The 25,181-nt window shown below is 45.5% G+C and overlaps 1 protein-coding gene across 3 annotated transcripts in view; it reads left to right on the top strand.

The window, feature by feature from the left end:
* The window catches only part of KNL1 (kinetochore scaffold 1), a 48,978-nt gene that overhangs the window by 1,523 nt on the left and 22,274 nt on the right, over positions 1-25,181 (top strand). For all 3 annotated transcript variants that reach the window (XM_056546099.1, XM_056546098.1, XM_056546100.1), the window contains exons 2-13: positions 1,206-1,257; positions 1,662-1,701; positions 1,820-1,879; positions 4,742-4,803; positions 6,532-6,584; positions 9,223-9,253; positions 11,432-11,466; positions 12,210-12,262; positions 14,359-20,484; positions 20,820-20,961; positions 22,797-22,864; positions 24,686-24,784. In XM_056546099.1, the coding sequence (XP_056402074.1) occupies positions 1,229-1,257; positions 1,662-1,701; positions 1,820-1,879; positions 4,742-4,803; positions 6,532-6,584; positions 9,223-9,253; positions 11,432-11,466; positions 12,210-12,262; positions 14,359-20,484; positions 20,820-20,961; positions 22,797-22,864; positions 24,686-24,784 (6,798 nt within the window). In that variant the 5' untranslated portion in view covers positions 1,206-1,228. The remainder of the gene's footprint in view (positions 1-1,205; positions 1,258-1,661; positions 1,702-1,819; positions 1,880-4,741; positions 4,804-6,531; positions 6,585-9,222; positions 9,254-11,431; positions 11,467-12,209; positions 12,263-14,358; positions 20,485-20,819; positions 20,962-22,796; positions 22,865-24,685; positions 24,785-25,181) is intronic.

Here is a 25,181-nt window from a genome sequence, read left to right as displayed (position 1 = left end):
CATGCCCCCGCCCTGTACTGTGCCCTCTCATGCCCCCGCCCTGTACTGTACTGTGCCTTCTCATGCCTCCCCTGCCCTGTACTGTGCCTTCTCATGCCCCCCTGCCCTGTACTGTGCCTTCTCATGCCTCCCCTGCCCTGTACTGTGCCTTCTCATGCCTCCCCTGCCCTGTACTGTGCCTTCTCATGCCTCCCCTGCCCTGTACTGTGCCTTCTCATGCCCCCCTGCCCTGTACTGTGCCTTCTCATGCCTCCCCTGCCCTGTACGGCGCTCCCTGTCGTATGCCCCCTCTGCCCTGTACGGCGCCCCCTGTCGTATGCCCCCCCTGTCCTGTACTGTGCCTTCTCATGCCCCCCCTGTCCTGTACTGTGCCTTCTCATGCCCCCCCTGCCCTGTGCCTTCTCATGCCCCCCCTGCCCTGTACGGTGCTCCCTGTCATATGCCCCCTGCCCTGTACTGTGCCTTCTCATGCCCCCCCTGCCCTGTATGGTGCTCCCTGTCATATGCCCCCCACCTGCCCTGTACGGTGCCTTCTCATGCCCCCCACCTGCCCTGTACGGTGCCTTCTCATGCCCCCCACCTGCCCTGTACGGTGCCTTCTCATGCCCCCCACCTGCCCTGTACTGTGCCCTCTCATGCCCCCCTGCCCTGTACAGTGCCCTCTCATGCCCCCCTGCCCTGTACAGTGCCCTCTCATGCCCCCCCTGCCCTGTACTGTGCCCTCTCATGCCCCCCCTGCCCTGTACTGTGCCCTCTCATGCCCCCCCTGCCCTGTACAGTGCCTTCTCATGCCCCACCTGCCCTGTACTGTGCCTTCTCATGCCCCCCACCTGCCCTGTACTGTGCCCTCTCATGCGCCCCCCCCTGCCCTGTACTGTGCCCTCTCATGCGCCCCCCCCTGCCCTGTACTGTGCCTTCTCATGCCCCCCCTGCCCTGTACTGTGCCTTCTCATGCCCCCCCTGCCCTGTACTGTGCCCTCTCATGCCCCCCTGCCCTGTACAGTGTGCCCCCTGTCTAGGTGCCTTTCATCAGTATTTTGTTCTATTCTCTGTAGAATAGTAATAAGGCAGAGACTCCGCAGGACACCATAATCCTCTGTGGCCTAATGTATATGGAGAGAACACTCAGGAGTAAATAATGTCGCTGTGGATCAGATCACATGTTCCGGAAATGTCTTACCTGAGCCTGAGTTTTCTTTGTACAGGACACTGGCGAAACTAAGACAATATGGACGGCAACTTCACCTCTCAGAGCAGGTAAGGCCTGGTGTCTGCACGGCCCCCATATCTGTAGGACTTATCGGTCTTTAGTGTGGGAAGGGATAGTCCAACGCTTCTATTAAAGCAGTGTTTCCCAACCAGGGTGCCTCCAGCTGTTGCAAAACTACAACCCCCAGCATGCCCGGACAGCCAACGGCTGTCCGGGCCTGCTGGGGGTTGTAGTTTTGCAACAGCTGAAGGCACCCTGGTTGGGAAACACGTTCTTAAAGTCAGGGTCTCAGTGCAAACAGGAGAATGAGATTGGGGGGGGGGGGGGGGAAGCACACAGTAGCGCTCTTCACTCCCTGTCCCCAGCCATGTCAGTCCAGAGAAGCTATGTCAGTCCTTGTGAAGATACGTCGCTGTTCACATGATAATGTAATTCTCTTTTTATCTTCCAGCGACCTGACTGAGCGGAGCCATCGCAGGAGACTTTCTTCGGTCTGTTTCTTCTATTTTTCACTTACCTCCAGTTGGTCGCGCACCTTTAGGCTCTGTTCACATATGTATTGCGGTACCGTTCATTATGGATGATCTATTATCTATTTTTGTATTTCAGATTTTAAAAGCGCCTCGTAGCCCCCTGAAATATCTGGGAAGTGGAAATGAGCTTTGTCAGGTTAGTTTCTTAACCAGTCAGCCAAGCGACCACGCCCCCTCCAATCATGTCTATGGGAGGGGGTGTGACGGCAAGTTTGTAGCCATCATGCCTCCTCCCATAGATATGAATGGAGGGGGGGGGTGGCGGCTGTAGTTGCCAGTCATCTGGCACGGAGCGATGGGCTCCGCACCGGAGATCACGGGGGTCCCCAGTGGTGGGACCTCTGTGATCAGACATCTTATCACCTATTCTTTGGATAGGGGATAAGATGTTTTTCGGCAGAGTACACCTTTACTTCTACTATGTGCAATAGTGTGTGACAACCAGATTTAATGGCGGGATAGTGCGGGAGACGCTGATTAAAACGAGCCTTACCTTTGTCTGATCCGCGCCGCCGTTCGCCCCACAATTGTAGTTTTAATCTCTGTGTATATCCTGCTGTAACTGGCACGGGCGGGGCTTCTGTGGGCTAACTGGCGCTGACATCAGTGCCAGTTAGCCCCCAGAAGCCCCGCCCGTGCCAGTTACAGCAGGATATACACAGAGATTAAAACTACAATTGCCGGCGAACGGCAGCGCGGATCAGACCAAGGTAGGGCTCGTTTTAATCAGCGTCTCCTGCACTATCCACCAATACCTGTGGATAGTGCGGGAGAAAATATGTGACAGTTTTCCTTTAAAGGGGTAGTCCAGTGGTGAAAAACGTATCCCCTATTCTAAGGATAGGGGATAAGTTTGAGATCGCGGGGGGTCCGACCGCTGGGGCCCCCTGCGATCTCCTGTACGGAGCCCCGACAGCCCGCGGGAAGGGGGCGTGTCGACCTCCGCACGAAGCGGCGGCCGACACGCCCCTCAATACAACTCTATGGCAGAGCCGAAGCGCTGCCTTCAGCAATCTCCGGCTCTGCCATAGAGATGTATTGAGGGGGTGTGTCGGCCGCCGCTTCGTGCGGAGGTCGACACGCCCCCTTCCCGCTGGCTGTCGGGGTTCCGTACAGGAGATCGCAGTCGGACCCCCCGCAATCTCAAACTTATCCCCTATCCTTAGGATAGGGGATAAGTTGTTCACCACTGGACTACTCCTTTAAAGGGGTACTCCGGTGGGAGTTTATTATAAACATTTTTTTTTTTTTTCCCCCCTTTAAATCAATTTATGCCAGGAGGAAGTTGAAAAGATTTGTAAATTACTTCAATGAATAATTCTTAATCTTTCCAGTACTTATTAGCGGCTGTATACTACAGAGGAAATTCTTTTCTTTTTGAATTTCTTTTCTGTCACGACCACAGTGCTCTCTGCTTCACCACACAGAAAAAGAGGATACACAATGCAGCGCACACCCAAAAATATTCCACATATATATCAAAGTTTATTAGGTAATCACATTACAAGGCAGAAAAAAGCATTAAAATGGCCACTACACACACAGGGAGGGTCCCCAAAGAAACCCTACCCAGGGCACCTGATGAACACACTATATTGTATGCCGGTACCAACCTGTACTATAAGTAAATAAAATCACAATAAATATCCTAGCTACTATACAACCTGCATCCAGGCATAGTCAGGTACAATAAGGACGGCAGATGGAGGAGTCTCCAGGCAGGTGCCCCCCTAGACCCCACAAGTTCCGTTGCCCGTCGGCAACTTGTTCAGGGATGATGTCCTTTGTATTATACAGTGGTCCCTCAACATACGATTGTTAATCCGTTCCAAATGGACCATCGTTTGTTGAAACTAGAGATGAGCGAACTTACAGTAAATTCGATTTGTCACGAACTTCTCGGCTCGGCAGTTGATGACTTATCCTGCATAAATTAGTTCAGCTTTCCGGTGCTCCCGTGGGCTGGAAAAGGTGGATACAGTCCTAGGAAAGAGTCTCCTAGGACTGTATCCACCTTTTCCAGCCCACGGGAGCACCGGAAAGCTGAACTAATTTATGCAGGAAAAGTCATCAACTGCCAAGCAGAGAAGTTTGTGACGAATCGAATTTACTGTAAGTTCGCTCATCTCTAGTTGAAACCATCGTATGTTGAGGGATCCGTGCAATGTAAAGTATAGGACAGTGGTCTACAACCTGCGGACCTCCAGATGTTGCTAAACTACAACACCCAGCATGCCCGGACAGCCGTTGGCTGTCCGGGCATGCTGGGAGTTGTAGTTTTGCAACATCTGGAGGTTCGCAGGTTGTAGACCACTGGTATAGGAGGTAAAACTCACGTGTCCCTGCCGCTCCGGACCGTCACCGCTCTTCACCGCTGCCCTGGATGTCGCCCTCCATGGCTGTCGCCGCGTCCCTGGGGTGTCCCCGATGCTCCGGCAAGGCCTCTGCTTCTCCGGCATCCTCGCTCTCCGTTGCCGCCATCACTTCGCTACGCACGACGCTCCTATTGGATGACGGTACGGCGTGCGTAGCGACGTGATGACGACGATGGAGGGGATCCCGAAGAGGACAGGTAAGTGATCGTCAGCGGACCACACGGGGCACCGTAAACGGCTATCCGGTGGCAGCTGAAGTAGTCTGCGCTGCAGGATAGCCATTTATGCGATGGCCCCAAAAGCATCGGATGTTGATGCTGCCTTCAACATGTGATGGTCTTTGAGAGTGATCGTATGTTGAAATGATCATATGTCGGGGCATCGTAGGTCGGAGGGGTCACTGTATAGCGATTGATGTCGCGCAGTCCACTTGTTCTAGTGTGCACAGTGCTCTCTGCTGACACCTCTGTCCATGTCAGGAACTGTCCAGAACAAGAGAAAATCCCCATAGCAAACCTCTCCTGCTCTGGACAGATGTATATATGTATTTATGTGTGTATATATTTATTTTTGACTCTCGATCTTCATCTTGTAATGAATTGGAACAATGTTTTCGTTCATAGGAACCCGCTATTGAAAAGCGCCGGACAAGCTCTCGCCGTGTGAGCTTTGCTGAGACTATAAGGTAGGTAAGGCTCAGACTGATGGTTGTCGTTTACATTGGCCGACCTACAGTCTATTCAGGCCCTTCTTCCTTTGCCTTCTTATGTGTATATAGAGATGCCTTATAGACTTGGGAACCTTGGACACCTCCCCACTCTCCCCAGGTTATTGGCGTAATCCTTATGGCACCAGCCCTATCAGTTTTGTGCTTCCTATGAGGACCCTGCACGCTTCTGTGTTCCTGAATGTAAAAACTGCTGACGTCCCAGGGATTCTCTAGGGGAGATCAAATCCTGTGTAAAGAAAGAGTAGTGCCATTGCCCAAAGCAACCAATCAGATCACTTCTTTCATTTCTCACAGTCCCCTTTTTTAAAGGGGCACTCTGCTGCTCAGTGCTTGGAACAAACTGTTCAGAACGCTGGAGTCGGCGCGGGGAGCTCGTGACCTGATAGACCCGCCCCCTCATGATGACACGCCCCGCTCCCTCAATGCAAGTCTATGGGAGGGGGCGTGATGGCTGTCACGCCCCTCCCATAGACTTGCATTGAGGGGGTGGGGCGTGACATCATGAGGGGGCGGGTCTATCAGGTCACAAGCTCCCCGCGTCGGCTCCAGCGTTTGGAACAGTTTGTTCCAAACATTGTGTTCTGTGGTATCTGGCACCAAGTCCTTTTTAGGGTAGGGTCACACTGGAGCGCATCCGCAACATATCTGACGCTGCGGATGCACTGTCTGCAGTCACAGAGCCATGGCTACTGCTGCTGTAGCTCTGTGTGCCCACTCTTGACTGGCAACATGAAATCCGCAGGAACGCAGAGCTATGGCAGCCGCAGCAGGGGGCTCGCTCTGTCGTCGCGACTGCCGACTGCGCATCCGCGTGGTCTCTGTGCACCCACAGAAATGAAGTGTGCCGGGTTCACACCATGTTTTTGCAATACAGTTCCCGTATCAAGTTTTTGATATCAAAATAAATAAAACCGGATTCCTCAAAACCGGACTAAACTGTACCAAAACGTGTGTACAAGTTTTAACCCGAATATGGTTGAAAACTGTATACGGATTGAAAAAATGTCTGGTTGCATCCGTTTTTTTAAGAAAAAATATGTATACGTTTTTAACGTTTCACTCCATTATGAATAAAGTTTCACTTGTTTGACTGAAATTCCAATAAAAAAAAAAAACTGTGCAAAGTCAAAAACTGTATGGTGAAAACGGGATGCAACCGTACGCACATACCGTTCCCATTGACCCCCCCCCCCCCCCCCCCCCATATGTTAAAAATAAATAAATGTATACGTTTCAATACGGTTTTTCACCCGAACCAAAAACCGTGGTAGGCTACGGTTTTTGGGTACGGGGGAAAAAAAAAACTGACAAAACTGTACAGGATGCAAAACTGACACAACCTGATGCATCTTTTGGCATACGGTTTCCAATTGAAAACGTATGTGGGAACTGTATTGCAAAAACGTGGTGTGAACCCAGACTAACTGTTGCAAAACTACAACTCCCAGCATGCCCGGACAGCCAACGGCTGTCCGGGCATGCTGGGAGCTGTAGTTTTGCAACAGCTGGAGGCGCACTGCCCTATCCCAATGTGCATTAGTAAGTCTTGGGCACTCATCACCCTGTCCCCAGGTCATCGGGCCGGGTTTATAGTAGGTTTCCTAGTAAATCTTTCCTAGTGAGTTAAACAGTTTAATTTTCTACATTTAAACTGATCTATTTCTTTATATTGTCATCTTCTAGAGTTTTCACACCAGAGCTGCAGGCGACTGGATCAGCTGATCAGGAAAATGAAGGTAACATCCTACATACGTCCTGTAGGGGAAATAAAGGGGGGACGTTCTGCACTTTTGAACGACACGGCGTGCTCTGAGACTGCTCGGAAATGTACTGTCTCTTAGACGGCAATGTATTTCCGGGCAAATTCCGCAAAAAGAATAGACAGGAATCTGGATTTCCGCAGCAGAAACATCTGCAGCGGAAATTCTGCCGTGTGAACAATACAGCAGAATCTCATTGAAATCAATGGGACTCTGCTGCAGCAGATTTTGTGCAGACATTCCACTGTGTGAAAACAGCCTTAAAGGGGTACTCCGGTGAAAACCTTTTTTTCTTTTAAATCAACTGGTGGCAAAAAGTTAAACATATTTGTAAATTGCTTTTATTAAACAATCTTAATCCTTCCTGTACTTATTAGCTGCTGAATACTACAGAGGAAATGCTTTTCTTTTTGGAATGCTCTCTGATGACATCACGAGCACAGTTCTCTCTGCTGATGTTATTATAATAATAAAGCTTTATTTATTGTTGTCCTTAGTGGGATTTGAACCCAAATCCCCAGCACTGCAAGGCAGCAGTGCTGACCACTAAGCCACCATGCTGCCCTTAGCATACATCTGCTATGCACGGTTGCTAAAATGGACAGAGATGTCAGCAGAGAGCACTGTGCTCGTGATGTCATCAGTGTTCCAAAAAGAAAGGAATTTCCTCTGTAGCATCCTGCAGCTAATAAGTACTGGAAGGATTAAGATTTTTTAATAGAAGTAAATTACAAATATGTTTAACTTTCTGCCACCAGTTGATTTAAAAGAAAAAAGGTTTTCACTGGAGTACCCCTTTAAATGGGTTTTCTGTGCGTAAAATGACTGACTCCCGGAAGTGAATGGGAGCTGCAGTAACTGAAGCAAAGTGCTGCTGGCCCAATCACTACATAGATGCAGCAGCCCTCCTGAATGTGAGGCTGACACCCCGCCCATCAGGAATTGATGCCCCCAATCCTTTTTTGTCCAGAAAATCCCTTTAATTCTCCTATACTTTAAAGTGTACCTGTCGTCAACAAAAACTTTTTATATAATGTAGATAAAAACATTTATATGTATATTTGCAATATAAATTGGTTAAAAATGTGTATATTTTGGGGTCAAAAAAATTCTGTCCCTGCAGCTATTGCCGGTGTCTCCTATGATGAGTCCAAATAAAGGAAGTGAGGGCGGGACAAGCGGGGATCTGTGCAGGCTCCTGGCTTGTCAATCGTCCTGATGTGAGTCGGGAGTGTGTCACAGAGCATTAGTGTACAGGGCCCCGCTTGTCCTCGGTGTACAGGGCCCCGCTTGTCCTCGGGTGTACAGGGCCCCGCTTGTCCTTGGGTGTACAGGGCCCCGCTTGTCCTTGGGTGTACAGGGCCCCGCTTGTCCTTGGGTGTACAGGGCCCCGCTTGTCCTTGGGTGTACAGGGCCCCGCTTGTCCTTGGGTGTACAGGGCCCCGCTTGTCCTTGGGTGTACAGGGCCCCGCTTGTCCTTGGGTGTACAGGGCCCCGCTTGTCCTTGGGTGTACAGGGCCCCGCTTGTCCTTGGGTGTACAGGGCCCCGCTTGTCCTCGGGTGTACAGGGCCCCGCTTGTCCTCGGGTGTACAGGGCCCCGCTTGTCCTCGGGTGTACAGGGCCCCGCTTGTCCTCGGGTGTACAGGGCCCCGCTTGTCCTCGGGTGTACAGGGCCCCGCTTGTCCTCGGGTGTACAGGGCCCCGCTTGTCCTCGGGTGTACAGGGCCCCGCTTGTCCTCGGGTGTACAGGGCCCCGCTTGTCCTCGGGTGTACAGGGCCCCGCTTGTCCTCGGGTGTACAGGGCCCCGCTTGTCCTCGGGTGTACAGGGCCCCGCTATAATAGTATTATCTACATTATATAAAGTTTTTGTTGATGACAGGTACACTTTAAAATTGTTACACACTTGTCAAAAAATATGTCAGTGTTTTCCAACCAGGGTTCCTCCTGTTGTTGCAAAACTACAACTCCCAATGCTGGGAGTTGTAGTTTTGCAACAGCTGTAGGCACACTGGTTGCAAAACACCAGCCTTATCTATTGACAGTGGCTTCTATGGGGTTAAAGAGCTGGGATCAGGATAATACTGTCAGCTCCTGATCCTGACATGCTGGGAGTTTTAGTTTATTAACAGCTGAAGGCACCCTGATTGGGAAACACTGCCCGAAAAATATATATACTTGTATTACAGAACACAAATTCTATACCAGGTAACACTGTGAGGCCATATGGTCACATGTTGTCATTTCTGTGCGGATTTCCTCTTGGATTAAACAGGATTCTGCTGCGCTGTACACACGGTGGAATTTCTGTGCCCGACATGGAAATTTAGTTTTTCCTGTTCCCTGAAAAAATTAACCTGTTCATTCTTTCTGTGGACACCACACGGAATGCATAGCTGGAATATTCTGATCTTCCATGAATATGTTATGTAGTGTGAACATAGCCTAATAGTACTGACCTGCAGAGTAAAGGTAACACCCACATATTCACACAGGTTCTTTAAATGAGAAAAGAAGTAAATCTTAGAAGGGACCTGCTATAGTGGGAAGGGGTTAAAGGAAGTTATACATGTTATCCTTTCGGTTGTTTCATACTCCTTGTACTTCTATTACAGGTTTTGGGACCAGCACTTCGTGTAGTAATATGTAAGTACGTTACATAAATATCACCGTGTTCTCAAGGTTCTTCGGAGAACACTCATTACGTTCTACAATATATGAATATTATTCCAAGGAAGGCAGTGCATGGTACAGACTGAACACATTTGGTGTTATAGAACTAACCAATAGACCACCTCTTCTGCTTACACTGTGGGATGTTGCTCTGTAATGTCTCTGGTCTGTTCCTGAATGCGAGGAGGTAGAGGAAGAAGGACCAATGAAATTCCAGGCGCTGCTAGCTCAAAAACACTGGAGGCAATGGGTTATAGATGAAAGATCCTGGCAGGGATCATATTTATTAAAACAACAAAAGTACAGATGACGCGTTTCGAGGGTAAACCCCTCTTCATCAGATCAGCATAACATACATAGGACACATGGCAAGGTTAAATACAGTGTGAACAGGCGCCAAAACCGCAAAATGGGCGTGGCTAGAATGGTCAAAGGTCATTACAGGTGTTGCCCTTACACACCTACCATAGAATCAACCAACATAAAAATATAGTAAGGAAAGGATGCACAATTGCTTTTATGTTGGTTGATTCTATGCTAGGTGTGTAAGGGCAACACCTGTAATGACCATTCTAGCCACGCCCATTTTGCGGTTTTGGCGCCTGTTCACACTGTATTTAAACTTGCCATGTGTCCTATGTATGTTATGCTGATCTGATGAAGAGGGGTTTACCCTCGAAACGCGTCATCTGTACTTTTGTTGTTTTAATAAATATGATCCCTGCCAGGATCTTTCATCTATAACCCATTGCCTCCAGTGTTTTTGAGCTAGCAGCGCCAGGAATTTCGTTGGTCCTTCTTCCTCTACCTCCTCACATACTTGAACAGGACAGGTTTACCTGCCTCCTGCGGACCCTCCGGCTGAGCAGCCTGCCCCACCTTTAGACCTCTGTTTGAGGTGATAGGCACCATTTCTTCTTCTCCAAGGTGAGCAGCCACTATTAAGGGGCTTCACTTCCCCATACCTACTCTTAAGGGTAATACACGAGGCGCCGTTTGCGGTCTGTTTCTTTTTCTTTCTATTACCACTGGTCTGTTCCTGTATGTGCAGTAAAACAAACGAAGAACAGGCGCTCCCTTGTGGAGAATCAACGGGATCACAGGTGTTTGAGGAGGGAGGGTAAAAATGAAGGCTCACCCTGCCAAGTTGTGCAAATTCCCACACAACAAGGATATACGTTTTTGCTGTAGTGAACTAGGTCTGCAGCCTTCCTGGAAACGATAGAGATGTGAGGGCGAAAACTTCAGGGGTGCAGGAATACAGGCGCTGACCAAGAAGGGGACCAGTGAAGCCAGGTAGGTAACAAACAGATTTAATCCAATGTGACGCGTTTCACCAGCTTTAATCCAATGCGACGCGTTTCACCGCGCAAGCGCGGTGAAACGCGTCGCATTGGATTAAAGCTGTTTGTTACCTACCTGGCTTCACTTGTCTGTCTTCTTGGTCAGCGCCTGTATTCCTGCACCCCTGAAGTTTTCGCCCCCACATCTGTACGTGCAGGAAGGACAGCGCAGGTCTCATTACCACAAAACTGTGCAATAACGCCGGCGGCCTAAACAGCGGAGGGAAATTCTTGTGTAAGACTACGTTCACATGTGCGCAGGATTTTCTGCTGCAGATTTCATTGTAAACGAAATAACCGAGCGCAGCTTCTAATCGGCAGTTACAATTCCTGCGCAGGATCCTGTATGAGTGAACGTATCCTAAGGCTACATTCACACCACCATTGTGCCCTGTCGAGAACGGCTGTTAAAGTCAGGGAAAAAAAAACAACTTTAACAGCCGTTATTTTGACGGGGTACAATGGGCAACCAACGGGTCCCGATGGACCCCATTATAGTCAATGGGATCCGTGAGGCGCCATTGTTTAGTAGCGGGAGAAAAAGACTGCGCAAGCAGTATTTTATTTTATTTTTTCTCCTCCCGCTATACTCCCTGGCGGCCGTCACTCTATTGTGTCATAACGGTAGTGTGAAAGGGGCCTAAATTGTGTGATCCAGTTATATTTTGCTTCTATTAGTAATTGTTCAACAATTTTATTTATTTTTGTTTTTTGTTTTTTTTTTCTCTTTATTATCCTATAAATACATTATGTAACTTTATTTATTTATTTATTTATTTTTTTTACTGTTTTCTAATTTCTTTAACAGGAACAAAGGACCAGCCAGTACATGTGAGATTGCAGGTACACAAGTACAAGTCTCTTATCTATTTATTTACATTTTTCAAAAAATGCGGCTTTAAAGGGGTATTCTATAAAAAAAAAAAAAAAATTTCCTGGATCAGTTGGCTCCAGAAAGTTAAACAGATTTGTAAATTACTTCTATTAAAAAAATCTTAATCCTTTCAGTACTTATGAGCTTCTGAAGTTAAGGTTGTTCATTTCTGTCTAAGTGCTCTCTGATCACACGTGTCAAGAGGTTTGCTATGGGGATTTGGGCGGTTCCCGAGACAGGTGTCATCAGAGAGCACTTAGACAGAAAAGAACAACCTTAACTTTAGAAGCTCATAAGTACTGAAAGGATTAAGATTTTTTTTTTTTTTTTTTTTAATAGAAGTAATTTACAAATCTGTTTTAACTTTCTGGAGCCAGTTGATATATTAAATATATTTTTTTTTTCCTGGTTAACCCCTTTTAAAATTGAATAAAAAAACTGCACTATTTAGCATAATAGCATGTATTAAAGTCCATATGGCAGTGTTTCCCAATCAAGGTGACTCCAGGTGTTGCAAAACTACAACTCCCAGCATGCCTGGACAGCCAAAGGCTGTCCAGGCATGCTGGGAGTTGTAGTTTTGCAACACCTGGAGGCACCCTGGTTGGGAAACACTGGCCTATGGAAAAGCAGGGGGTGGGGGGAGGAGGATTTACACTGTGTGAACCAAGTTTTAAATATTAGTTTACTAATTCTGTCTATTTAACTTTAGGAATGGACACGCTGCTTCATGGACCTATTCAGGCCCCAGGTCACAGTGCAGATGTAAGAACCATTTTCTCTTCTTAACGATGTAGCAGTTTTGTGTAATCGCATCTAACCAGATGTCTGGTACGGTAGCAAAAAAGTGGATGAGATCCGTTGAAGTCCCGTCCACATGCTGCAGAATATCCAGGCAGAAATTGACCAGCCGTGTGAATGTCAACCTCTTCCCGACATTTGTATGTCACATCAGGGTGTATTGAGTGGGCTAAGGGGCCCACGTCATAACTGGTGGGTATAGGCTGCTAACTGCAGCTAACATCCACCATTAGATGAATTACCATCTTAACTGGGAATCCTCTTTAGTACTGTTGCCCCCCCCCCTCTTCCTCCATCGTGATTGCCGGGTGAAGGACCCCAGGGCCTGTATTATACATGTTTTTAGAAACTTAATAAATGCAATAAAATATCATTCCCCATTTTTTTTTTTTTTTTCCCACCATTTATCATATAAGGGAAAAAACTTACTGGTATTACTGCGTTTACAAATGTCCAGAACTACCTCTGAATAGAATGGTATTCGTTCCATACAGTAAACCTAGTCTAATTAAAAATATACCCAATGCCAGAATTAGAAAATGTCCCTCGCCCTAAAATGGTACCAATAGAATCTGCAACTCTCCCTGGTATAACGATCCCTTACACCACTTCTGAGATTGGGGGGGAGGGGGGGGGGCTACAGAACTTGTTTGTTAAGAAATAAACCATTGATATGGCTCTGTTATTAGAATAATAAAGTAGTAGACGACGCCTTAGAAAGTGAGGATATAAAAAGGCTGCGGGTATTCCAGGATTTTTCCTTCAGCTTTATAGCCCATGAGGCCAATTTATAATACTGTTATATGGGTCTATTACCTCCTGTTTTCATGTATGGGACCCACACCTAGAAGTGTGTTTTTATTTTACTTTTTTCCTTCTATTGTCTCTGACCTTTTCCAGCATTCCATGCAGCCAGAGACAATGTCATAAGTCACATGATCTCCAAGGGACATGGCTATGCTGCAATGGATGGGTGGAAGCATTACCGTATATACTCGAGTATAAGCTGACCCGAATATAAGCCGAGGCCCTTAACTTTTTTCTCGGTTTTTGGGGTGAAATTGAGTCGACTAGAAGCCTAGGGCGGGAAATACATCATCCCCCCCCCCCCCATGTCATCATCCAGACCCCCCCCCCCCCCCTTCATCATCACCGCCTGTCAATCCCTTCAGCCATCGGCTGTCCGGGCATGCTGGGAGTTGTAGTTTTGAAACCTCTGGAGGTCCGCAGGTTAAAGAGTGTCCGGTGGGGAGGATTAGTCGTTCCGGGCTGTCTATTTTCACCGGGGGGGGGGGGGCCTCTTCTCCGCGCTCCAGGCCTGCCCCGGACTAGTGACATTGCCTTGACGACGACGCACAGGGACGTTCATGCGCGTCCCTGTGCATCGTCGTCAAGGCAACGTCACTAGTCCGGGGCAGTCGCGGAGAAGAGGCCCCCCCCCGGTGAAAATGGACAGCCCGGAGCGACTAACCCTCCCCACCGGACGGTCCCTGCAGCATAGATGGCCCGGACCAGCTCACCCTTCCTTCCCACCGAGAGGAGGTGAGTAGAAAACTAAAGGGGGTCTGGGCATGCTGGGAATTGTAGTTTTGCAATTTTTCGTGCTGAAAACGCCCTCTTCGGCTTATATTTGAGTGAACTCTCCGCCTGTCAATCCCTTCTGAAGGGATTGACAGGTGGAGAGTTCACTCGAGTATAAGCTGAGGGGGGGCGTTTTCAACACGAAAAATCGTGCTGAAAAACTCGGCTTATACTCGAGTATTTACGGTACTTCAGTAATTCTCTTCTGTCCTACTATACGCCCACCCACTGCAGAGACCACAGTAAAATAAAGACTTGGACAAAGCATAATAGAAGCGTATTACACTGTATTATAATGTGGCATCATGAGATAAAAGAAAAAAAATCTTGGAATACCCCTTTTGTATTTATTTATTTTTTACGGGATATAAAAGCTAAAAATAGAGTTGAATGCTTTGGCTTTAGTTTTTTCCCAATCATCTGTGTTAAGTTTTTACAGTATATTTTTACTCTAACCTATCCTTTTTATCACTTCACAGTGGAATTATTCTGATGGCACTAAAGACAGAACAATTTTCTTCTCTTCGGACAATGATATGGACATGACCTCAAGCAACACAATAGCCATTCATGGACTGATCGAAGAGAAAGCGAAGAAGATAGACACCAGCCAGTTCTTGGCCAGCCTAAAACCTCAAACCAGTGAGGAAGTGGTCAAAAACAAGGATTTACAATTGTCAACCAGTTGTGACAAACCTGCGATCGAGAGACAATCTGCCGTGGAGAAGAAAATAAAGTTTAGTGACTTCTTGGCAAGTCTTGCAGGCGATAAATCTAAAGCAGCGGATGATGAAAAGGAGAACATTTTTCTATTTGCTCCCACCCAGGACAATACAGGAAACGTGACCCAGATGTTCAGAGAGCAAGACGATGGACTGGACCTGACAAGATGCCACACAACCAACATCGATTCTTTTTTCCCAGGCAATTTAACTTCCACCAATAACGCCCCCAGTCAACCTAAGTCGCTCTCTATATTCGAGCTCAGTCATGTCAAAGGCAACAATATACACAGATTAACTTCTAATGACCAAACTGTGTTCATAGAAGATGACATGGATATAACCTGTAGTCATACCACTCGCATAGGGCAAATGGTTCCTACTCAAGGAGTCCAGCCACACACATCCCAAGGGGAGATGGATAAAACCGTCCATTTCAATAAGGAAAATGAGATGGAACTTACCAGAAACAGTTCAGTTTTCGTCAATGACAAGCGAAATGTAACATCTGTTCAGGGGAAGGAAAGGTTCTTTGGCCTGGAGCTCACCACTCTTCTTCCTCAAGGAGAGGACATGGACATTACGAGAAGTCATACGACTCACATAAGGCAAAGCTGCCTTCCTCAAGAAGTCCAATCACATACATCCCGAAATGAGACTCTTTTATCTTCCGATAAAACTATTCGTTTTGATAAGGAAAATGAAATGGAACTTACCAGAAATAATTCTGTTTTCTTGAACGAGGATCGAAGAGTTTCATCTGTTCAACAGAAAGTCTTCTGCATGGACAATACAACTCTTCTTCCTGTGGGAGAGGACATGGATTTAACCTGTAGTCATACTACTCGCATAAGGCAAAGCAGCCCTCATCGGGACACCGTCGCCCAGATGTCTACATACCCAACTGAGATGGCTTCGACCTCCGATAAAACTATTCATTTTGATAAAGAAAAGGAAATGGTACTTACTAGAAACAATTCAGTTTTAACAAACCGGAATCCAAATGTAACAACTGTTCAAAGGAAAGAAAGAGTCTTCGGCCTGGAGCTCACCACTCTTCTTCCTCAAGGAGAGGACATGGATATGACCAGAAGTCATACCACTCACATAAGGCAGGGCTGCCTGGCTCAGGAAGAACTGTTGCATACTTGCCAAAAGAAGGCTGATAGAACTATTCACTTTGATAAAGAAAATGAAATGGAACTTACCAGAAACAATCCAAATGTATCAACTATTCAAAGGAAGGAAAGAGTCTTTGGTCTGGAGCTCACTACTCTTCTTTCACAGGGAGAGGACATGGATATGACGAGAAGTCATACAATGGTCATTGAGAGCATTCCAGGTAGGTCACATAATCAGTCGGTAAAGGATGTTACCATTCATCAGGAAGGTGAGATGGAGATGACGAAAGTCCATACCGGTCTACTTACTGCTGCTAGAAAGTCACAGTCTTGGAACAAAGGAAATCCAACATTTGAATCCTTCAAGGATAAAACATTGTATCTAGGAGACCACGATGATATGGATATGACCAGAGCACATACAGTAGCTATTGAGAACAAGTTAATAGCTGAGATTGGTAATAATTCAGTGAAAAGTATGTCACAGAATGTTAGTTCTGTATTAATAAATAAAGAAAGCATCTTTTGCTCAGATCATACTACTCTACTTCCTCAGGGAGAGGACATGGATATTACACGAAGCCATACAATGGTTATTGAGAGAAATCCAGTAGGGTCCCATGAACAATCCGTAAAGGATGTAACAGTCTATCAGGGAGGTGATATGGAGATGACAACAGTCTATGCCGGTCTTCCTACTACTGCTAGAAAATCGCAGTCTTGGAATAAACTAAATCTACCTTTTGAATCCTTTAAAAATAAAACATTGTATCTCGGAGACCAAGATGATATGGATATGACCAGAGCACATACAGTAGCCATTGAGAACAAGCTGATAGCGGAGATGGGTGAAGATCATGTAAAAAGCACGTCGCAAAATGTTACTTCTGCACTGACAAAAAAGGAAAGCGTGTTTAGCTTGGAGCATACAACTCTGCTTCCTCAGGGAGAGGACATGGATATTACAAGAAGCCATACAATGGTCATTGAGAGAAATCCAGTAGGCTCAAAAGATCAATCCACCTCAGTAAAAGATGTGACTATCCATCAGGTAAACGATATGGAGATGAAAACAGTCAATGATGGTCTACTTACTACTAGAAAATCGCAGACTTGGAACAAAGTGAATCTACCGTTTGAATCCTTCAAGGATAAAACATTGTATCTAGGCGACCAGGATGATATGGATATGACCAGAACACATACAGTAGCCATCGAGAACAAGATGATAGCAGAGATGGGTAAAGATCGTGTAAAAAGCACGTCGCATAATGTTAGTTCTGCACTGACAAAAAAGGAAAGTGTCTCTTGCTCGGAGCCTACAACTCTGCTTCCTCAGGGAGAGGACATGGATATTACGAGAAGCCATACAATGGTCATTGAGAGAAATCCAATAAGTTCACATGATCCATCCACTTCAGTAAAGGACATCACTCTTCCTAATTCTGCTAAAAGAAACACAATTTCTTGGGAGAATGACCCTGCACATAAGGAGTTGAAGCAGCATCCTTATGACATAACTGTCCATCAGGAAGGTGACATGGAGATGACGACAGTCAATGCCGGTCTACTTGCTACTGCAGTCTTGGAACAAAGACAATCGCAGTCTTGGAACAAAGTAAATCCATCGTTTGAATCCATCAAGGATAAAACATTGTATCTAGGGGACCAAGATATGGATATGACCAGAGCTCATACAGTAGCCATTGAGAACAAGCTGATTGTAGAGATGGGTAATGATTGTATAAAAAGTGTGTCCCAAAATGACGTCTGTTCGGCATCAGTAAAGAGTCATCTCGGTAAAAACATTTCCAGGCCTCGTTCGGTGCATGACTTTAGTAGGAGAAACTATACAGAGTTAGATCAAGATATGTATATTACACAATCCAATACAGTTTTTATTGACCGTAATAAGCCTGGAAATGATCTGCAACTTCCCATGTCTGCCAGACCGTCTCTTGTGGAGGGGAAAACTTTACATTTAGAAATGGGAAAAGGTATTGACTGGGCAGTGGACCTGGATAATGGAAACCATTTGGAGAAACATACCCGTGTGTCTATGGAATCACCAGATAAGACTATATTTTTATATGAACAGAATGATATGGACATTACTAGGTCCCATACTACAGCCATCGAAAGCAAAGCATTAGAAGGGGCGGAGGTTATAAACGTTAATACTAAAAAGCCAACCGATAGATCAAGAACTGCATTACTGACTAATAATAATCTGCAACTTCCCATATTGTCGAGACGGTCGCTTGCGGAAGGGAGGGCCTTAGATTTAGAAATGAGAAAGGATAAAGGAGTCGACCTAGCATCTGACAAGGATAAAGGGAATCTTTTGGAGAAGACTATATTTTTATATGAACATAATGATATGGACATTACCAGGTCCCATACTACAGCCATCGAAAGCAAAACATTGGAAAGTGCAAAGAATCAAAATGTTAATACTGATCAGCAAACCAATAGAAATGCTGTTCTTGAGCAAACAAATAATAATTTGCAACGTCCCTTATTGTCGAGACGATCCCTGGTGGAAGGGAGGACTTCAGATTTAGAAATGGGAAGGAATACCAATATTGATTCTGGAAACTATTTGGAAAAAAATATTCCTGTGTCTACTGCATTACAGGATAACAGTCTATTTTCATATGAACAGACTGATATGGATGTTACCAAATCTCATACTACAGCCATCGAAAGCAAAATACTGGAAGACGTGAAGACTGCGCCAAGAGCTCAATTTGTAACGAACAATCCACAAGTTTCCGTATTGTCCAGACGGTCCCTTGTGGAAGAGAGAACTTTAGCTTTAGACATGAAAAGGGCTAAAGACTGGGCATTTGAAAAGGATAAAGGAAACCACTTGGAGACACAAGCTCCTGTGTCTATTGAATCACAAGATAAGACTATATATTTATATGAACACAATGATATGGACGTTACCAGGTCCCATACTACGTCCATCGAAAGCAGAATGCTTGAAAGCACAAAGGCTAAAAATATTATTCCTGCTCCAACAAATGCCTCTGTTACATCTGCGAACATGATGCACTCCAAGGAAGAAGACATGGACTTCACAAAGTCAAATACAGTCTTTATAGACCAACTACGTGATAGAAGCCTTCAGTTTTCGGACATCCTCCCTAAGAGGAAGAGTGTTTCTTACCGCCAGAAGTCTTTAGCTTTCAGTGACGAAACTGTACGTCTTGTTTGCAATATGGAAGAGACTGATCTGAATGTTCCTCCTACAGAAGGTTTAATGAATAAGTCTTCCTTTGATAAAACTGTGTGTCATCAGGGTGAGATGGAAATGACCAAATCTCATACAGTTGCCATTGAGAACAAAGCCTTGGATGCCGCTCCTGTTACTACTCCTGTAAGAGTTTGTTCTCCAGTTTCTAGTAGCATGACTTCATGCGACATAGAACAAACCAAAGCCCAAGCGGCATCCGTCGATGGTGCACGTGCTGAAAGTGGACCCCTAGTCTCTAAACATGGTGTTTCCGACAATAAACTAGGATCTGAAAATGGATTCCAAGATCAATTGTTAGAATCAAAAAGTGTGAGTCTGGAAATGACCAGCGAGCTTAGATCTGTTAAGGAGGTTGACTTATTGAGTTGTGATCCCTCGGTTCTTGCTTCTGATTCTAGGGACTATGTCGGACCTGAAGGACCGAAAACGTATGCCCCTCCTGTAGAAACGTTAACTTTTGATCCTCAAAAAGACCCAGAAATGTCACCGGAAAAGAAGTTGAAAAAAGAGAAGGGAAAGAGGGTTTCTTTTCAAATACTGGAAAAAGAGATCGTGGCCAAGGATGTAATGTCTGACCAAGTCACTGAAACGTTTGGGTCACAACGACTAAAACCTGATCTAGTAGAATATCACAACAAAACTGTCCAAAAGATAGAGCAAACGTCTGATTTGATTGATCAAGTTACAGGTACAATCCAGGCTACTGAAAACGTGGAAGATAAATCCCTTCACAAAGACCCCCAAATATCAGAGATGAATGTTAGTTTTCCTGAAGACATCTCCTCTAATTTTAAAGCTTTTGGGACTTCACAAGAAGTCAAAAGTCATCGTAGAAGTGTTGCTGATATTCGGTTAAAGATAAAGAGTTTGACCAAGAAATGGAAAGTTTCTCCCCATCACACGGCACCGGTCTCCAGCCTTATTGATCAGCTCCCAGCAGCTTCCCAGACTGTGGACCCTTCAGGTTCTGTACAAGGATTAAATGCAGAGCTGTCCAAAACAGAAGGCATTCAAGAAAAGGAACCCGAAGATGAACAAAACAAAGCAACAGCGAGGGAAAATCTCTTACCAAAAAGGTTATCTCTTAAAGTGTTTCATCCCAAGTTGCCCAACAAAAGGGCATCAAGCACAAGTAACGTTCTCGAACCGGCTTTGTCTTCAGGTTCTGGGGCTCCACCCCAAAACAACCAATGTTCTACTGCGTTCCTCAAGACTTTAAGTGTTACGGACGATAGGCCATGTATAGATGAAGAGATGCTTCCTGCTTGTCCTGATGATCAAGATATCCCTAGTATTCTCCAATACGAGGTGCCTGAAGGAGCTTGGGAGGAGTTGTGTGAAAAAGAAGCTCTGCAGCATAACCTGACCGTATCTACTGAGCAACCAAGAGATTCCACCAATGCTCAGAAAAGAGTCAGATATTCAGAGGATGATGATGAGAGTCAACAGGAAAAGAGAGCCAGGCGGAATGAGGATATATTGGAAAAAGATGACGCACAAGTAAGTCCAATTCTTATGTTTCTACAAAGGGAAGCCTGTGGGTCCAGCCAGTATAGGAGTGCCGCTCGTCTTGTTCTGTTGCGTACAAAAGCATAATCAGACCAAAATGGGTGTCTCCATAGCAGAGGATGCTTCGCCCTCACAGCTGATCTACACAGTATGCAAAGAGGATGAAGAAACCCTGGAAAACTGGTGCAAACCTCCTTGAAGAATCCACTTGGGAGTCAGATGTCTTGGTTTTCGGAGGGTTTCATCATCCTCTTTGGATACTACAGATTTTAAAACCTGTCATCGGTGTCTAATAAAAGGGATGTATATGTTCCTGTGTGTTTTAGACCACAACGGCTTTTAGAAGTTCTGACAAGTCCTACAGGAGTGATGATCCTCACGCAAGTAAAACCATGGAGCAGACGGGTTACAGCAGCAGCAGCTCTCAAGATTCCAGGGCCGGTGGGATGTCTCTATCGTTTGGCTGTAGTAAGCTTTTGGTTATTACTTATTTTTATTTAAAGGGGTACTCCGGCCCCAAGACATCTTATCCCCTATCCAAAGGATAAGGGATAAGATGTCTGATCGTGGGGGTTCCACCGCTGGGGACCCCCACAATCTAGCATGCAGCACCCACCTGTAAGTACTGCCGGGAGCGCTGGAGGCTTTCAGTCTTATGCCTCCCGACCACGGGGACGGAGTATTGTGATGTCTGACTCCGCCCCCGTGTGCCGCCCCGCCCCCGCAATGCAAATTTATGGGAGGGGGCGTGACGGCTGTCACTCCCCCCTTCCATAGACTTGCATTGAGGGGGCGTCACGTCTCGGCCCTGTGTGACGTCACACCCCGCCCCCTCAATGCAAGTCTATGGGAGGGTGGCGTGACGGCTGTCACGCCCCCTCCCATAGACTTGCATTGAGGGGGCGGGTCGTGATGTCACAGGGGCGGAGTTGTGACATCACGATACTCCATCCCCGTGGTCGGGAGGCATAAGACTGAGAGCCTCCTGTACTTCCAGCAGTACTTACAGGTGGGTACTGCATGCTAGATTGCAGGGATCCCCAGCGGCGGGACCCCCACGATCAGACATCTTATCCCCTATCCTTTGGATAGGGGATAAGATGTCTTGGGGCCGGAGTACCCCTTTAATACCCATTTTCTAAAAAAAAAAGCCTAGAAGTGCACATGCAGGGGCTCTGTCCACACCGATAGGTGTATTCTTTAGCATTCATCTCCAACTTGTCCATGGGCCTCATATAGAAAAATCATAGAGATGTTTGTAGAGGATCCCACAACTCGGATAAGAAAGGCATCTGTATAAAAATCCCATACTTCAAGTGCATACATTTATAACTTATTTATACTTTTCTAAAGAACCATACAGTGAAAACCCAAATTGCTAAAAGCCTAATGGCGGCGTATTCCAGGTAGAAAAAGGACAGCGAAACAGGTAAGTATATGATGGTGAATATACCAAATTGTGAAATGGTAAATATCTTAGTAGGGTATTGTGTCCATATATTCTGGGCCTGTTGCTACCAAGGCAGATGTTTTATAGGGTAAGGCTACATTCACACCTCGTTTTCAGCCTACGGTTGCCGGATGCGGCTGGGGGAGGGGAAAACCGGGCGCTCCTAGCCGGACCGGCACTGAAATCTATTTACTTTAATGATCCGACTAGAGTCAAACGGTGACTCCGGTCGGCTCATTTTGACCCTTATCTGGTTTTGTGACTGGACCTAAAACCATAGTATACTACGGTCACAAAACCAGATACGGGTCAAAAATGAGCTGACCGGAGTCACCGTTTGATTCTGGTCGGCTCATTAAAGTAAATGAATTTCAGCTAGGGTACAGGAGTGCCTGGTTTTCCCCTCTCCAGCCGGATCCGGCAACCGTAGGTTGAAAACGAGGTGTGAATATAGTCTTATAGAACGAGATATCCTGTTACCATACATAGGGCCTACTACAATTGCTTGAATACAACAAACTTATATACAATCGCAACAAACCCTGCCAACGTGTTTTGTTGAAACTTGACAAGTGCAACGTCATCAGGGGAACAGAAGACCATGAGTAATCTATAAATCTTATATCTTATGCACTTCAAGTATGGGATTTTCATACCTAGTGTATGCCAGAAAAGTGGGCCAATATGCATCGCTGTGCCTTTTTTTCCAACCTATATGACAGTATAGTCGTTTAGGCATTCTGAAGCCCAAAGGGTTATAGGCTGGACTTGGACCTTTGTCTACATTATCAGTCATTTTACCTATAAAATGTCATTGCAAAAGTAGATATTTTATGGTTTCCCTGCATTGTAGGTCAGCAGTCCAGTCAGATGGATTCTCAGTTACCGTGGGACAATGGATGTGAGAACACCCTGTGGCAGGTAGGACTATCCCCGATCGTTCAGCCACGGTATTGGCTTTATGTTGTTGTGTTCACTATTTATATTTCTTAGGAGACAAGGCCGAGGGTCCGGCACCGCTGTCATTATGGCACATACAAAAACACAGGTGTGTGTCAAGACAGCCAACTAGCCATAAAGGGCTCAGTCCCAGAACAGTAGAGAGAAACCCAAATTGCAATGTGTAGAAATATGGACGGCACTCACCAGGATAGTTGCTTCAATCTTCCTTTATTGTACAAACAGGATAGCGGTGTCCAGCAGGTATCGTGGCAGGAATGCTGAGGATCTCAGTGTACAGGTAGCGTGAGATCTTCGGTGGTCCTGCCACAATACCTGCTGGACACCGCTATCCTGTTTGTACAATAAAGGAATATTGAAGCAACTATCCCGGTGAGTGCCGTCCATATTTCTACTCATTGCAAATTATGTCTTCGCTAAGCCAGACGTAAATAATATGAGTGTTTGTTTGTTGTTAAAAATAAAACAAAATACAATAAAAATAAACTATATTACATGGTATGATTGTCTTACTGTATACCACTAGTACACTATTCTGTATGGCATTGAAAAGATATACCTAGCTGGTGTACAATATATGCTGAAGATTTTCTTCATTATTGGCTTACCAGCAGAAAACTTGCAGCATATATAGTAGACGTGAACATCCCATAAGGGTACATCTAGTGCTGGGCAGTATGACCAAAAAAGTATATCACTGTATTTTTGTAGGCGGTTCCACGGTATTTAACGGTCTCCCCCCGCCCACCCCCACGCAACTCATTCATTTAAAGCGCCGGCGGCTCACAGGAGGACAGAAGGAACAGCGCTGTGGCTGATAATTCAGTTATTGCAGTATAGGAAAAATTCATATCGTACAGAAAAAACACAGTCCTTCGGTATGAACCGATATAGCGCCCAACACTAGGTACATCTCTAATGTAATGGGATTATGGGCCTTAAAGCGGCACTGTCACAGATTTTTAAGCCCCTAGACCAATACTACTGTACTTTTTCATCAGACCACCCATTTAAAAACAACTTATCGCCACAGGGTAAAGGGATAAGTGTCTGATCGTGGATGGTTGGACTGCTGGGATCCCGCGAGATCTCCTGGACGGGAACCAGTCTCTCAGAGAGCAGCGTTCACTGCAGACTGCACGCACTTAATTAAAGGGGTACTCCGTTGGGCAACTTTTTTTTATTTTTAATATTTTTTATTTTTTTTAACTGGTGCCAGAAAGCTAAACAAGATTTGTAAATTACTTCTATTAAAAAAAATCTTTATCCTTCCAGTACCTTTTAGCAGCTGTATGCTACCAAGGAAATTCTTTTCTTTTTGAATTTCTTTTTTGTCTTGTCCACAGTGCTCTGTGCTGACACCTGATGCCCGTCTCAGGAACTGTCCAGAGCAGGAGAAAGTCCCCCATAGCAAACCTATGCTGCGCTGGACAGTTCCTGATACGGACAGAGGTGTCAGCAGAGAGTATTGTGGACAAGACAAAAAAAGAAATTCAAAAAGAAAAAGAATTTCCTCGGTAGCATACAGCTGCTAAAAAGTACTGAAAGGGTAAAGATTTTTTTAATAGAAGTCATTTACAAATCTGTTTTAACTTTCTGGCACCTGTTGATTCCACCGGAGTACCCCTTTTAATGCACCAGGACATACATTAAGGGCATTCTGTTCTAATACTGATAATGACTATGCTTGAGTGAAATAGAGCTGCACAACTTTGTGTAAAATTAATAAAAAATGAATCCTAATTTCCTTGTTACATTAAAATATTTATTTATTTTTAATAGAAATTTCAAGATGGCACCATTACAGTGCAGGAGTTTTTCATGCTGCTAAGAATCCACATTCTTATACAGAAGCCAAGATATAGTGAGCGTCCGTCCAAGGTGGGTCTTCATTTACATAAGTTTTAACTCTTTGAAGATTTTTGCTATACATAATATACATATGGAATTTTTTTGAAAGCGATAAGCTCTGATTTCATAATCCTGGATAACCACCTTTAAAGGGGTACTCCGGTGGAAAGCTTTTTTTTTTTCTTTAAATCAACTGGTGCCAGAAAGTTAAACAGATTGGTAAATTACTTCTATTTAAAAAAAAATATTAATCCTTCCAGTACTTATGAGCTGCTGAAGTGGAGTTGTTCTTTTCTGTCTCAGTGCTCTCTGATGACACCTGTCTGGGGAACTGTCCAGAGTAGAAGCAAATCCCCATAGCAAACCTCTTTCTACTCTGTGCGGTTCCCGAGACAAGCAACGATGTCGGCAGAGAGCACTGTTACCA

The sequence above is a fragment of the Hyla sarda genome, chromosome 11 (assembly GCF_029499605.1).
Source record: "Hyla sarda isolate aHylSar1 chromosome 11, aHylSar1.hap1, whole genome shotgun sequence".
NCBI lineage: Eukaryota > Metazoa > Chordata > Amphibia > Anura > Hylidae > Hyla > Hyla sarda.
The sequence above is the reverse complement of the archived record's forward strand: the minus strand, read 5'-3'. Positions and strand labels throughout refer to the sequence as shown.